We start from the raw sequence: 14,111 nt of genomic DNA, 5'->3' as shown, positions 1-14,111 counted from the left end.
GTTTACAGAATTAAAAGGAAGATCAAGCAGACCTGTATTAGTTTTCAGTGTTAACTTTTTATGTAATTACACCCAAATGCAAAATAATAAACTCTTAATTATTCATGTAATAGTATTAGGACTGTGCTAAAAGTAATCTAAAGAGGTAACCCACTGAATATTTATTAATTTATTCATTTGGTTTTAGAATATTTTCATATTTATATCTTAAAGTTGATATATAATGTTGATTGTTTTGTGATTCCACAACACTGCGCAAAAAGTGACATTCAGTTATAAAGAGCTGCCTCAAAGCACTACCTACTTGTCTAGCTTTGTCCTTGTTGGTCTTCCCTGTTTCCTTCCCAGACTCTTTCATACTCAGTCTTTAGTGATGCTTAACATTTTTACTGGGTTTATCTAAAGTTCTGGCTGCAAAAGAGATGCCCCTTGTTCTCTATCATTGTCTTCTTCTAAGAACGTGTCCTCTGTATGGAAGTTTCTACATGTTTTAAGACTTGCTCTTCCAGCTCTTGTGGGTTGTTTACAAAATAACATGTAAAGCAAAATGGGGACAGTGCCAAAAATGCTGAAAATATGTTTTTAAACTTCAAGGATAGGAGTCTTACTTTTGCAAAACCAAGAGGAGAAAAGGTATATGTGGAACTGGAGAAAGCTACAGGTATAACTTTTAAGATTAAAAAAAATATGAACATTCAAGAAGTTTTCCCTAAAACTTCCCCTCCAGTTTTTAAAATAAACATTTGCAAGTAGTTCAACTGTTTGTTACAAATACTTTTTCCCCATATTTATCAGCTAGTATAGTATTTACATCTTCTTGATGTTGAGACTCCATTTACTTTATATCAGTGGTTCCCATTTGGGGGCTAAAAATTATGGAAACACTGAGGAGTTATCACAGAGATCTGTGAATTATGTGTCTCTGTATCCTGTCAGTCAATAGATACTTCTAAAAATACAACTATTTACATTTACAGATAGTGGTGTATAGAATTGTTTTTATGTCAAAAGTTATTTTATATTATTTCTGGCATAATAGATTGGGAATCACTAATCTATATTGTACTATTCAAAACTACATCAAGTATTTCCATATGCTATTTCTTCAAAGTTGATTTTGCTGTAAAATGTTGTTTCTCTTCTACTAGACACAGTACAATGAACAAATTAACAAGGTGAAGCAAGGATTTGCCTTGAGTACCTTGCCTCCAATCCAGCTTCCTCCACCACCACCCAGTCCTGAGATACTGGTAAGAAATACAGTTGACCCTTGAACAACTGTATTTGCAAGGGTTGGGAGCACCAACCCCTCCATGCAGTCAGAAATCCGAGTACTACTCTCTCTGCCTGAAAAACAATGGAACTGATAAATGACTACCCAAGAGCAGGAAGCTGAAACAGTTGGATAGAATCAGGACTCAAGCTCTAGTTTTTTGATTCCACATATAGTGATTTCTAATCAAATGCAAACTTTCTCCACATTTAGTTAAAGATCTGTAAAATGAAAATATAGAGACTGTTTTTTGGGAAAAAAAAGTGTGTAAGTGGACCCACACTATTCAGACCTGTGTTGTTCAAGGGGGCTGTATAACATTTTGATAAGTCACCATCTTCATCTTGATAAAATGGTAAGAGCTGTAAAACACTGAATATGCATTATGTTTAATGTGTGTTCACAGTGGAAAGGGTACATGTTGTGCCTGTCATTTGTAATTATGTCCATTCCTGCTGTATCAACTGCAGATGATATGACTAGTTGGCTAACTAAGCTGAGGCCAAGAGATAGGCTGTATCACTGGATTTTAGCAATGTATTTGATATCTAAAGAAGTAATATATGCTCATTCATACTGTCAATCACATTTACATTACGGGAGAAAACTGATGAATGCTCAGAATTCCCATGTCCTCAAGTTACGACTAGACAACTAAGACATCTTAGCATAATACGCTGGCAGGCTGGACTTCACCCCTCCACTTCACTTTAGACTCTATTTTCCTTAACTTTTATCTTCTATTCCACATTTAACAGCAAGGACAGCTTTCATTTATGTCCCTTCCCTGCTTATTGTTAGGGATAAATGGGTCTTCATCAGAAAACTAATCTCTATGCTGTACTATTTATGTTAGCCTTCTGGGAAACATAGTACCTGAACCCAATAAACTCCAACAGCTTTCCAAAAGACCTTTTAGAACAGAACCACTAGATGATAATTTTTATTATGATAACAGATCTGAGGGTAAGAAAAAAAGAAAGGTGTGATATATTTAGGAGTAGATCACTTTTGACATTAGCATTTCTGCTTATAGTAGAACTTTCAAAATGTTATTTCTACAAATACTAGTTGAATATATCAAAGAACTTAAAAATTGTGTGAATTGTGTGGAGTTACACTGTTTCAAAAGCAGAATTCAGAGCTAAAAGCATTATATGATATGCACCATGGGCTTTAGTTTAGAATGACAGTATTGCTTTTTATGTTTTTGGTTAATTCAGGCTTTATAGGAGCATTTATTATGGATATTATTATTCTAGGCTTTGAACACCATCATACCCAACTTTCCTGATAAAGAACGTGTTGTGTAGGTGACAGAAATCCCAGATTCCCTGTAGTTCTATGGGGAGTAACACATATTCTTGGTAGGATTTCTAGAAACCATGTTGCCTTTGCCTGTATTCAAACTACTGCCTATAGGGTGTAGTTAAATTTTCCCATGACTCTAAATGTAAAATGGCTCCAGAGACTCAGAAAGTAGATACAGAATTGTTCTTTGGAGTTTTCTGGAACCACACTGGCATGAGCTGTCTGATACCAGTGACACTAAAACTGACAAACATAATCAAATCTTGACCTCTGCATCCTCATCCCTTCAGAGACTTGCTTATGTCTGATGTGTCTACTCCAGTTTAGTCAAGGGCAAAAATCCACTGGCAGTTAGCCTCAATGAATTCATAAGCATCCCTTGCTAACATCTGAGAGGTACATGTGTATCTTTTGTGCTTCCTAACCAGAGTTACAGCTGTGCTTGATCAAAACTGACAGTTGTGTTAAAGTACAAATATCAGTGACCATTGAGCATTGGTGGAACAGTTTGAGAGCACAGATGCTAGAAATATGACCATTCTTTTTGCTATAAATTGAGGTGGTATTACACAATGGAGATGCACTAGAGATGCGCACATGTATTACACAATGGAGATGCACTAGACCTAGTGCATCTTCTTCTGTGAAGAACTGTGTTGGTTTGGGGAAAATCAGCTATCTCAGACTTTGGTTTTCCTATCTACAAATCAGGAACTTGTACTAAATGATCTGATCACTAAAGTCTGTCCCTCTGAGATTCTAGTATTGTAAGGAATGGTCACTGGTCTTTAAATGTATATAGTAGTCTAACCTGAGAAATCTTGGAATAATGGGTCCTGTTCCCAGTTTAACGCAGTATATTTATGTATTTCATTATGTTTTGATTCTGTACCCTGGCTGTCTAATCCTCAAAGTAGTGTTAGGTAATTGTTGTCCTCAAAAAAGAGCAGGACTACTAACTCAGTACCCACCATTCATTATTTAGGAACTTTATATTTTGAAAATTTTGAAACATACATAAAAATACAATGATGAACCTCTGTGAACCCAAGAGCCAGCTTCAACATCATTATCAACATTTTGTCAATCTTATCATCCCCTTCTTTCTCCCCACTGGAACGTTTTAAAGTAAACCCTACATATCATATAATCTCATCCATTTATACTTTAGTATGCATTCCTAAAAAGATGAGGACTGTTACTCGTATTGGCTATAATCATACCACCATTTTTATGCCTAAGAAAGTTATAATTTTTAATATCTAATATTGAAATTTGTAATTTCCCCAGTTATCTCAAAAAATGTCTTTTTCTTAACTAAATTGACAGTACTTCCAATGTGGTTGTAATTACCATTACTTAAAAAACCCTTATTTTTAAAAAACAATCCAAAGTTTATACTTTTCATTTGGCTGAATATTTTTCTTTAAAATTGTAACGGCTACCCAACTCCCTCCCTTTTATTCATGTCATTTATTTGTTAAAAAACTAATTTCCTGCATTATTGATGTAACTGATTGCATCCTTGTGATGTCATTATACATGTTCTACTATTTCCTGTAAACCGATCATTAGATCTAGAGGGTTAGTTAGAATCAGGTTCACTATTTTTGGCAAGAGTACTTTATAGGTGTATACACACATGTATATACACATCAGAAGACACACAGTATCTCTCATTTAGTGATGTTAAGAATCAAATGTCATCCTGATCTCTCCATTATAAAGTTCCCCATTAACTTTCACCCTGCTGGTTTCAGTATCTTTACTTCAGAGCTATACTGATGTTCATTTTTTAAATTCAACAAAGTCAAACCTGGCACATAGTAGGTGCTCCATAAACTTGTCCTCTTTTGTACTCCAGCCAATAAGGAATCTGTCCCATTGGTAGATGCTAAGAAGGGCGAGATTTCTACGACCCCCTGAGAAGTTCAGTAACATTCACAGGCATGTCTACAAGTCACTGTCGGAGGGTTTATCCCCTTGGCCCACCCCACTTCAGCTTTCTACTGTCCTTGGAACTAAACATAAGGTCAGAACTCCACCAGGTGGTACAAAGTCCCTTCAATACGTAATAGCCAAGGTAATATTTTTTATAGACAACTTTGGTTCTTTAGTGGAATTTGAGTGTCAGTATTGTTTATCATGGACAGTACTCATTGAGGAGCTCCTTTGCGTAGTCCTGTGTTATTCCACTTGTCAGAGAACTTAAAGATCACCTAACCCAACCCTCTTACTTTATAGAGTAATAATTTGGTATCCAAGTTTACCCAGCTAGGTGGAGAGAAAGTAGGACTAGAACCCAGTTCTCTTCTCTCTCTGTGCTCTTAAGTATATTTTACTGCCCTTTGCTTTTTCAGATATGCATATATTTAACTAATGGTATGACAACATTTTTTCTTTTGTATCTAGATTTCAAATCAGTCCCACCCCCCCCAAAACATTGCTCTATGAGTTTAGATTATTGACTAAATAAATATATAAATATGTGGGGATTTTGTTTTTACTTTCTATCTTTACTATTTTAGATGCAGCAGTTCTTGGGAAGACCCATTGTGAAAGAATCTTTCTTTAGACCCATACTTACTGTTCCTCAAATGCCGGCCGTTTGTTCTGGAGTTGTCTCTGCAACTGGTCAACCTAGACCCCCGCTGGTACAGATCCCTTCTTGGTAGAATAGACATTAACCAGCTCATTGTCACTTACAGTGCACTTCCAGAATGAATGATAAATAATGATGCAGGTGATGATGGTAGTGATGACGAGATGATGATGATTGAATGAATAGTTCCATGTGAGGCACTGTGTGACGTGCATTACATATATTATTTAACTTTCTCATTAAGTGATAATAGTTCAGTTTTTTGATACAAAGATAAGTATAATATTATAGTAGAGAATTCTTATAATTTTGTTTCTGTAACAGGCAATAATGCAGGGTAGATTGATATTTTTAATAAATAACTTGTATTTAGCATGGTTGTTGGGTAGGTTGAAAAGCAAAGAAGCCAAGTCACAATATGATGCCACAAAACTAAAGAAAAATTTTATATACACACACTTGTATGTGTGCGTATGTAGGACAATGTTTATCTATAAACAGGAAATATAAGCAGTATTACCTAGAAACATATGATACTGTAAAGTTATAAATCTTCCTAGCTACAAAGAGCCAGATAAGCTTTATCCAAACCTGAAGAAACAACAGAGAAATTTAAAATGATGAGGATTATTAGTTGTAATCTTGGTCAAGGTAAACTTTTCATTAAAAGAAAAATCTTCTCCCAGAAGATTGATGCTTAATATAATTAATGAAAACTTCTCTAATCTTGACTTTCCTATAACTACATTCTAGTCAGTTGGGGTTTATTTTGTACCTATATATTGCCAACAGACTCCCTGTGAAATATATAGTCAAATGGACTTGCTCATTTGTGTAGAGGCTGCCTCTCTACAAACAAATATGTATCTAGGCCTTAAGATGTTTACTAAGTACCACATCTTTTTATCACCATGATATTACAATGTTGCTCATGTGGTTTGCTCCTACAACATTCTATAAGGAACTATAAAATTTTATTGAAAACATTAAAGTACCTCAGCCTTCTAGTAAGATTACTTTCTGATTCCTCTGAAAGAGCGTGACACTGAGGCAAACCCAGATTTCTGGGGATATTCTGCTCTTTCTCTGACTTAACTAGGCTAGGCTTTGTATGGGTAATTTCACTGGCTGTTAGTAGTTGCTGATTTTTCATAAATAATAACCTTGTATTTGAAAATAATCTATAGTCTTAGGTAAAGGATGCCATGTTTATAATTATCCTAGCAATCAGATAAGCACTTCAAAAATATGCACTTATTGATATGAATTAATTAGAAACTTAATGGTTCTAAGAAGGAACTGTCATAAAATATGGGGAAAACTTTGATGGTTTCATGGCTCAAAATTATCACTACAACTTCACACCACCTTTGTAACATTCATGAGACACTGGGCAGATGTTCTAGTCTAGTCTAAACTAGATATTCCAGTCTCATCTTTAGTTGTTTGAAAATTAAACTTTATTATTTTTCTAATTATAAAAGTAGTATATGTTAATCATAGAAAAGCAAATAATATAAAAATACACAAAGTATATACAAAATACATAATAAATATACAAAATAACAAAGTTACCCTGCTATTGAATCCTAGAAAATGTTTACAGATTATTTTATATTTTGCAGATCTCTTTCTGTGCATACACATTTTTAAAATGTTACAATATAAAATGAGTTCTACCATAAACGTTGTGCCATAGACTTTTAAAAAAAAAATGAGACATAATATTGTGCACATCTCTCATGCTCAGACCTACAGATCTATTTTTAAGGACTTGATTAGATATGCTACAATTTATTTACTTATTCCCCTATTAACAAACTTTTGGTTGCTTTCAGAAATGCACACTCTGTATGTATTTCTGTACATGTTTGCAGTTACTGAGACTAGCATGTGCCATTTTTAAAATAAAGGTAAACATATGTAAACAATTAGAAATATCGTTGTGCTGTTTAAGGAGAAAAAATTCTAAAAAAGGAACATGTATGTCAGTATTCCTCTTCATTCTACCCATTTTCCGAGGTATGGAATGGAATGTTGGCATGGAACTTTGCTTCCTGATAATTGAAGCTGATGGGTTATAACTCTGTGCTCCTTACAGATGACTAGCATAGCCTGGACGATGCCGGCACCTGTGGGAGAAGCTGTGCCTCCCAGTGCAGGTCTTGGAAGTGATCCCCCCATGATGAATTGGGAGAAGATTACAGACAGGCTGAAAACTGCCTTTCCACAACAGACCAGGTACCTTAGTCTCTTTTAGTGTTGAGTACAGATCATTCTCTACAGTTTCCATAGCCATAATTATGCCAGTGAAACATTTCAGAGAAATAAAACACCCAGACACACAAAGTACAGGTATTTCCTAACCATGGCCTTGGTAAGGAAAATGAAATTTATTAAGGGGTAGTTTTCAGTATCAATGCAAAACCTCTTCACTAAAATTATTAGTTTTAAGTCATGAGAGAATAAACTTTTACATTTAGGTTTGCTCATTTACTGAAAGTACAACCAGTTATAAACCTATCTAATTTTAATGCCACTAGCTGTAATAATTATCTTAATAACCTATTTCCAAAGTGAATTTTAAGTTAATTGTCTGCCATATAAGCCCAAAGATAATCAGGTTTTGCTCTCCTATTTCCTTAATTTTATTGAGGGTTCTTATAGTTTTTGGTAGGGGACATAGTTAAATGCAAGAAATCATTATTTTACTGTGCATTTCACAGTTCTGACTTTAGCAGAAAGCTATTTAATTCTACTTCTCCAGAAATGAAGTGTCTTTTATCTTTAATCTTGTATCAAATGAAATAATTCTAGTTTTCACCAGCATTTTCATTTGCAGACCAATGCTTTTAACATATATACTGTTATGTTTCAGGATTAGATCATGGTTTTATAATTATAATGGTGAATAGAAAATGAAAACAGAATTGTAGTGTAGTTGCTGTAAATACATAGACAAAACAAATAGTAAATCAAACGTAGTTTTATAAGGCTGATGACATGACATTTTGTTTGAGAAAGAAAAATACTTTATCATCCTACTCTATCCTACCAAAAGTGTATATGCAGGCTTTGTGTCAATGGCCATGGAAATTGAGAAAGAACATGTCAATTAAAATATTCCTAGGTTTCTTTATCACATAATTACTGTGTCTTTTAATCTTTGCTTTCATTTCCTGTTAAATCTTTGTTTTCTGTTGCTGAATTTTACAAAAATAGAACTGTTAACAATGATAGAAAGAGACCAATAGTAACATAGTTAAAAAGGAATATTTTAATCTTAAGTAAGAGAGCATTGAGAGATATGATATTAAAGAGCTCAGTACATACATAAGTAGATAACAAACTTAATTTTCACACAGTGAGCTTTTAAAAACAGTTAAAATCTCTTTTTGGAAAGAAAATAAATACTAAACTTTATCACTCTTGAACACATTAAGTATCATTAATGAACACATTAGTTTTCATTTTGCTTTAAGATAAATGCCAATGGACCTGTGATTACTTTTTTAGATCAAAGAACAAAAGGGTCACGTCTGTAAGCTACATACCAATCCTATGATAGAATTTCATATCTCCTTTGGAGGGCACATTCTCAAGGCAGTAGGAAAATCACCAGTGCTCTTTCCTTGATCTCTTCCAGAAAGGAGCTTACAGATTTCTTACGGAAATTGAAGGATACTCATGGGAAGTCCTTATCTAGACTGACATTTGATGAAATTGTTCACAAGATTTCCCAATTTATTGACCCCAAGAGATCTCAGGTAAAACAAACAAACAAACAAACAAACAAACAAAAAAAAACTTTATGCCTTGGACCTTATCTTTAGTAGTTAGCTGTTACTATCTCCATAACATGATCAGGAAATCAATCTATAATCATATTAAATCATCTATTAACAACAAACAGTTTGGCTTGACAAGTGGTTTGGGAAACACCACCTGATCATTCTAGAATAAAACTGACCCTCTTGAAATTTACTCTAGGTTATTTTGAATGATTCTAAAAGGAGACATTTTTTCTAATTTTCTGCAAAGACTTGTTTTTTAATTGAAGGAGCACCTAGAGTTATTTTTGTTTTTACCTGGTTCTTAATATATAAGTAATATTGCCAGCATTTGTTTCAGGATTTCTCATGAACCTGATTACCCTTTACCCTTTTGTGAATTCTCACTGTAGCCTATACTGTGGTATTGTATCGGTTATTCCTGTTTCAGTACAATTCTAAAAGAAATAATAAGTATAATATTCTTATTTCCAGAGTCAAGGAAAATCAGTGCCAAATGGTAATAGTGTTTCACCCAGCCATACTCCTCCACCTCAGGCTAATGCTCCCCAGTCCTCAAAACCAGCCCGCAGGCCCCTCGGTTCACAAAGTCCTGCCACGTGGGAAGGAGCCAATAATTTGGTGAGACTGAGACTGTTGATTCTGAATACATTTAAATTTAGGAGAGAGAAATGAGCTGAATTTAACCTTATGTGTATTTTCCTTAGGATGATGAGGAAGAGGAAGAGGAACCTTGTGTGATCTGTCATGAGAATCTCTCTCCAGAAAACCTCTCAGTTTTGCCCTGTGCACACAAATTCCACTCTCAGGTAAACTTATCTTTTTAATATTTTACCATTAAGTGAAGTTCATACAGCTTTCTTTGAAGTTGTATACATGTATCATCCACTGCTGTGTCATGAATTGCACTGGATATAACTCTGGGCTTTTGGGTACCACACAGAAGCATTTATTTGTTTCCCCATACCTAGCGATGGATTGTATTGTGCTTTCTCAGATCTCAGTACACCTAGCAGGGGAAGGGGACAATGATGAGATTTAATGGGACAGAGTGGCAGTTCCTTTGACTAGAACTGGAAGGAATGTTGATTGACATGGCAGTTGGCAGTTTAGCAGCAGTGCCACTTCACCTTGGCTTGTTATAGTGTCCTTTGTCCACACCTAATGATGGCCAACTGTTGTTATAATGCATAAGAATTGCCTTAATAGTCTGTCCAGGCTGCTGTATTTGCTTTGGCAGATGCTGAGGCTTGAATTTTATGTTATAAAAATGGAGGCTGGCGTATCTTTTGTTAATTCTTGGCATTTATATAGATTAATTCCTAGTGTTGTTGCTTCGCAAGTGCTATTGATATACAATTTATGATCCAAGTCTTCTGATGCAGAGGTGTAATTTGACACAGGAAAAGATAATCTTACACAGGAAAGACTTCTCAGGGAAGTGAACAATAGCCAGCTCATGCAAGCCATATCTGTAAAACATCATTTCAAAGATATGTGATACCTGGTACGGAATTATGTTTTGCATCTGTTCTGATGAGAAGAGACATAAACAGAATGGCTAATCCCAAAAGACCTCCAGGATAGATATTTAGCCATCTGGCTTTCCCATTTGAAGTTTTAAAAGTTCTAAAGATCCATTTAGAAAATAAATGTTTCACAAACATTTTATTTTATTCTTTGCCATTGTTCATTGAATAGAAAGCAGGTAATTCATTCAGGTTACTTTCTAGGGTTAGAGTTAATGGGCCTCCTATCTACGGCCTATTCTTAATCCTCTCTCATCTGACTTGGCTCTCCATTATTCATTCAGGTAAAAATGATTTGTTTTTGGAGAGTCAGTATTCAAGCAAATAACTTAATAGTTCATAGCCAAAGAGTACTACCATTATGACTAAAGAAAGAGCAATCTGAAAAGTACATCCATTATCTAGGGATTTTAACTTCAAAACACCATAAGCACTTGATACAAGGTATTTGTGACATTTGTATGTTTAGGTATGACTTTTTCTAGATTATAAATTAGAATAATATATAGTAAACCAGAGTAAAAATATAACAGGTTCCCTCAACCTCCTTGTTAGGAAGAACTGCTAGTCTTCCTGAAGACTGGGGTTGGGGAAGGATCTTAATAGAATAAACTGGCTGAAAGGTGTTCTGTTTTTACCAACTATATTGCTCAGCAAACCATGGACAAAGCGCCATGATGGCAGCAGTTTTCATGGCAATCCACCAAATAAGGCTCTAATATCCACCGGAAGACATGTTGGTTGGCAACCCAGATGTACAGAGTAACAGCTGCCTTTGCTAGGCTAAATCTGAGAGACTGACATGAATCTTTTTGCTCCTTAGTGCATTAGACCTTGGTTGATGCAACAGGGGACATGCCCAACCTGCAGACTCCACGTTTTGCTACCAGAAGAATTTCCTGGTCACCCCAGCCGGCACTTGCCCAAGGTCTGATGCAAGGGAGTGATTGTGCAAAGGAAGTTCAATTTTCAGACTGCAAAATTTAGTTTTGCCTTTTATTTGAGCTGATAGTGTGAATGATGTGAAGCAGTACGCTCTTCAGTATTATGCAAAATAAGCTAGCAAATCTCATCAAAGCTGCAGCCAAAGAGGAGAGGACAAATCTTCAGGACTATAAACTGAAATGGTTTAAAGAAGATAGAATTTTAAAAGTTACATTATATTTGCCCTTTTCTTAGTAGGTATTTTCTTCCAACATAAACATGATTACTGTTAGCATTTATCTTAGGATGTCTTTTCTTTTCCTTATTCCACTCATCATTTACTTTCTCCCAAATATACTACACTTTAATTTCCTGAACTAAATGTAAACAAGAGTAGGAAAATTCTGCAGATTTTAGTGTTCCTTTTAACTTTTAAAATTACTTATAAAAATATATATTATTTATTTACATTTTATCTCTATCTTCCCCATTCTCTTCTATTCTCTAAAATATGTATCTATGAATAGATTATGAGCTACTTGAGTATGGGAACCAAAGGGGTGTTTTGGAGCTGGCTAATACTTTTGGTTATAAGAGACGATTGTTAGTTTCAGAAATTTTGTGAGCCAGTTATTCAAATTGTTGGTAGCTTGAATCTGCCATAGTGGGAGTATTTTACAGCATAGAAATTGGTAAATGCTATAAGTAAGGGCTTTTCTGCTTTTCTTCCCCTCAAGAGCTGATTATTAAATATTTACCAGCATACCACTGGGACCATGTCTGATGATTCTTACTATGCTGCACAGTAGGTACAGCGTAAATAGTCCCCAGAACCAGAAATCAGGAAGCAGTGAGAAAAGTTAGTGTGCAAATTAGGTCTCTCACTCAGTTGAATAACTTTGGTCATTTGTAAACATGCTGTCTAGCCCTTAATCGTTCATACTTTGGAGGGATTTTTTTTCCTGCCTTAAAAGTTTCTAATTTCACTTTCTCATTCTGGGGTGGGATGCTATTTGTGTGTAGTTGCTTCTTATAACAGAGTTGACGCTCATTGAGCTAAGTTGCACATGTAAAGCTTGTCACTGGGAACTTTCATTCCTTAAAGGTCAAAAACCTATTTTGAATTAGTACTGTGTAAATGCTGTAAGTGTTGTACATGTCTCTAGCTACAAAATTAAAAAATTTCAGTTACCTTGTAAGAGAAATGTTACTCCTTGTAAGAGAAATGTTACTTGGTTCATATTATTTTCCATAAATTAATGGAATTCATACTGTGAATAAGTGTTTCCTGACTCAGCAACTATTTTACCTGTATGTTTCAGTGTAAATATATCTTGAAGTTACTTTAAATCTCTATTTAAAATTATTATTTCTATAATTGTATGCTAAATGTTTTCTTCTCTAATGAGAATAGACTGGAAAATGTGAATGAAAATACCCCAAAATGAAGGTAGTCATCTAGACATGTAAAGTGCTGAGAATGTCTTAGAATTGTACAATTCAGAACTGACAGGGCCTTTAATATTATCTTGTCTCACACCTCAAGTTCATGATCATATAGCAAATTACCTTGTAAAACAAATATTTTTTAGTGTATGTTTACAACAGTAATTTCACTTTCGTGTGGGAAAGAATAAATGTTTCTTAATTGAATACCCACTTTATCTGTGTATATTACTTTGTATCCTAAAGCTACTTGAAACCTGTTTGAAACATCTATTTTTGTTTAATTGTGTTTAAACTTTTTCTTCTGTTGTGAGAAAGGATAGGAAAATATTCAAGTAAAAGGCAGCCATCTAGACTTGTAAAATACCAAGTATGTCTTAGAATCATAGACTGTCAGAGCTTATAGGGTCCTTAATGATCCTCTGAACTATTGCCTCATTTTACAGGAACATCTTGCCCTAGATCGTGTGGCTAAATAGTAGCTGAGCCAGTCCTAGTACTTGAGAGTCCTCATAGTAAGTCACATGCTTCCTCCACAGACTGAGGCTGCAAGGCTGTATTGGTGCTGACCTGCTGTTCTTGGCTCCAAGGTTGGGGCCAGAGGACTTAACAGGATAGCTGATATATAGTGAGAATGTAGTAGGACCGTGCTCTTGAAAGTCATATCCAATTCTGCAGATGCTGAAGGTAATGGGATTTTTTCTTTTTGAGATATAATTTAACAATAAAGACAATTGTAGTGGTCATTCTACTATAAACAATGATCACTGTCATGCCTGTGGTTGCTGAAAGATCCAGAACACCATACTGCACAGAAATTCAGTGAGGGAAGTAGCAATGTTTACATAAAAAGCAATCTGTAAGCATCTGGTAATATCACTGCAGCTGCTGTCAGATAATATGTCTTGTAATGTTTTCTTTCATATTTATTGTCCATGTATATAACATTTCCAGCTTTTATGGGATACCTTCCTAGATCCAATGTTACTTCATTTGATCCACTGATAACTTTAAAGTGAATTCTATCCTTTTTATTATACAGATGATGAAACTGAGGCTCAAATAAGAGGGAAATAATTTGTCTAAGGTCATAACTATGAAGTGGCATTCTGGAATTTGAATGCACATCTTCTGTGCCTTAGCTGGCATTCTCTTTCAGTACTTCATAGCTGTATCCCCGTTTTGGATTGACTGTACACAAATATTTTAAATAATATTCTTCAAAATAAGAAAAT

At 34.8% G+C, this 14,111-nt stretch overlaps 1 protein-coding gene across 7 annotated transcripts in view; it reads left to right on the top strand.

Annotated features, from left to right (window-relative positions):
- The window catches only part of DZIP3 (DAZ interacting zinc finger protein 3), a 103,871-nt gene extending 90,756 nt beyond the window's left edge, over positions 1-13,115 (top strand). For 4 of the 7 annotated variants that reach the window (XM_057696730.1, XM_057696726.1, XM_057696727.1 and 1 more), the window contains 7 exons: positions 1,149-1,250; positions 5,113-5,238; positions 7,288-7,427; positions 8,833-8,953; positions 9,452-9,598; positions 9,685-9,786; positions 11,330-13,113. In XM_057696730.1, coding sequence (XP_057552713.1) covers positions 1,149-1,250; positions 5,113-5,238; positions 7,288-7,427; positions 8,833-8,953; positions 9,452-9,598; positions 9,685-9,786; positions 11,330-11,440 — 849 coding nt within the window. In that variant the 3' untranslated portion in view covers positions 11,441-13,113. Of the gene's footprint in view, positions 1-1,148; positions 1,251-5,112; positions 5,239-7,287; positions 7,428-8,832; positions 8,954-9,451; positions 9,599-9,684; positions 9,787-11,329 lie in introns of all 7 variants that reach the window. The other 3 variants (XM_057696732.1, XR_009047685.1, XM_057696731.1) reach the window with 3 other exon arrangements.
- The last annotated feature ends 996 nt before the right edge of the window (positions 13,116-14,111 follow it).

The sequence above is a fragment of the Hippopotamus amphibius genome, chromosome 10 (genome assembly GCF_030028045.1).
Source record: "Hippopotamus amphibius kiboko isolate mHipAmp2 chromosome 10, mHipAmp2.hap2, whole genome shotgun sequence".
Taxonomy (NCBI): domain Eukaryota; kingdom Metazoa; phylum Chordata; class Mammalia; order Artiodactyla; family Hippopotamidae; genus Hippopotamus; species Hippopotamus amphibius.
Note: the sequence above shows the minus strand (reverse complement) of the source record. Positions and strands in the feature narration are given on the sequence as shown.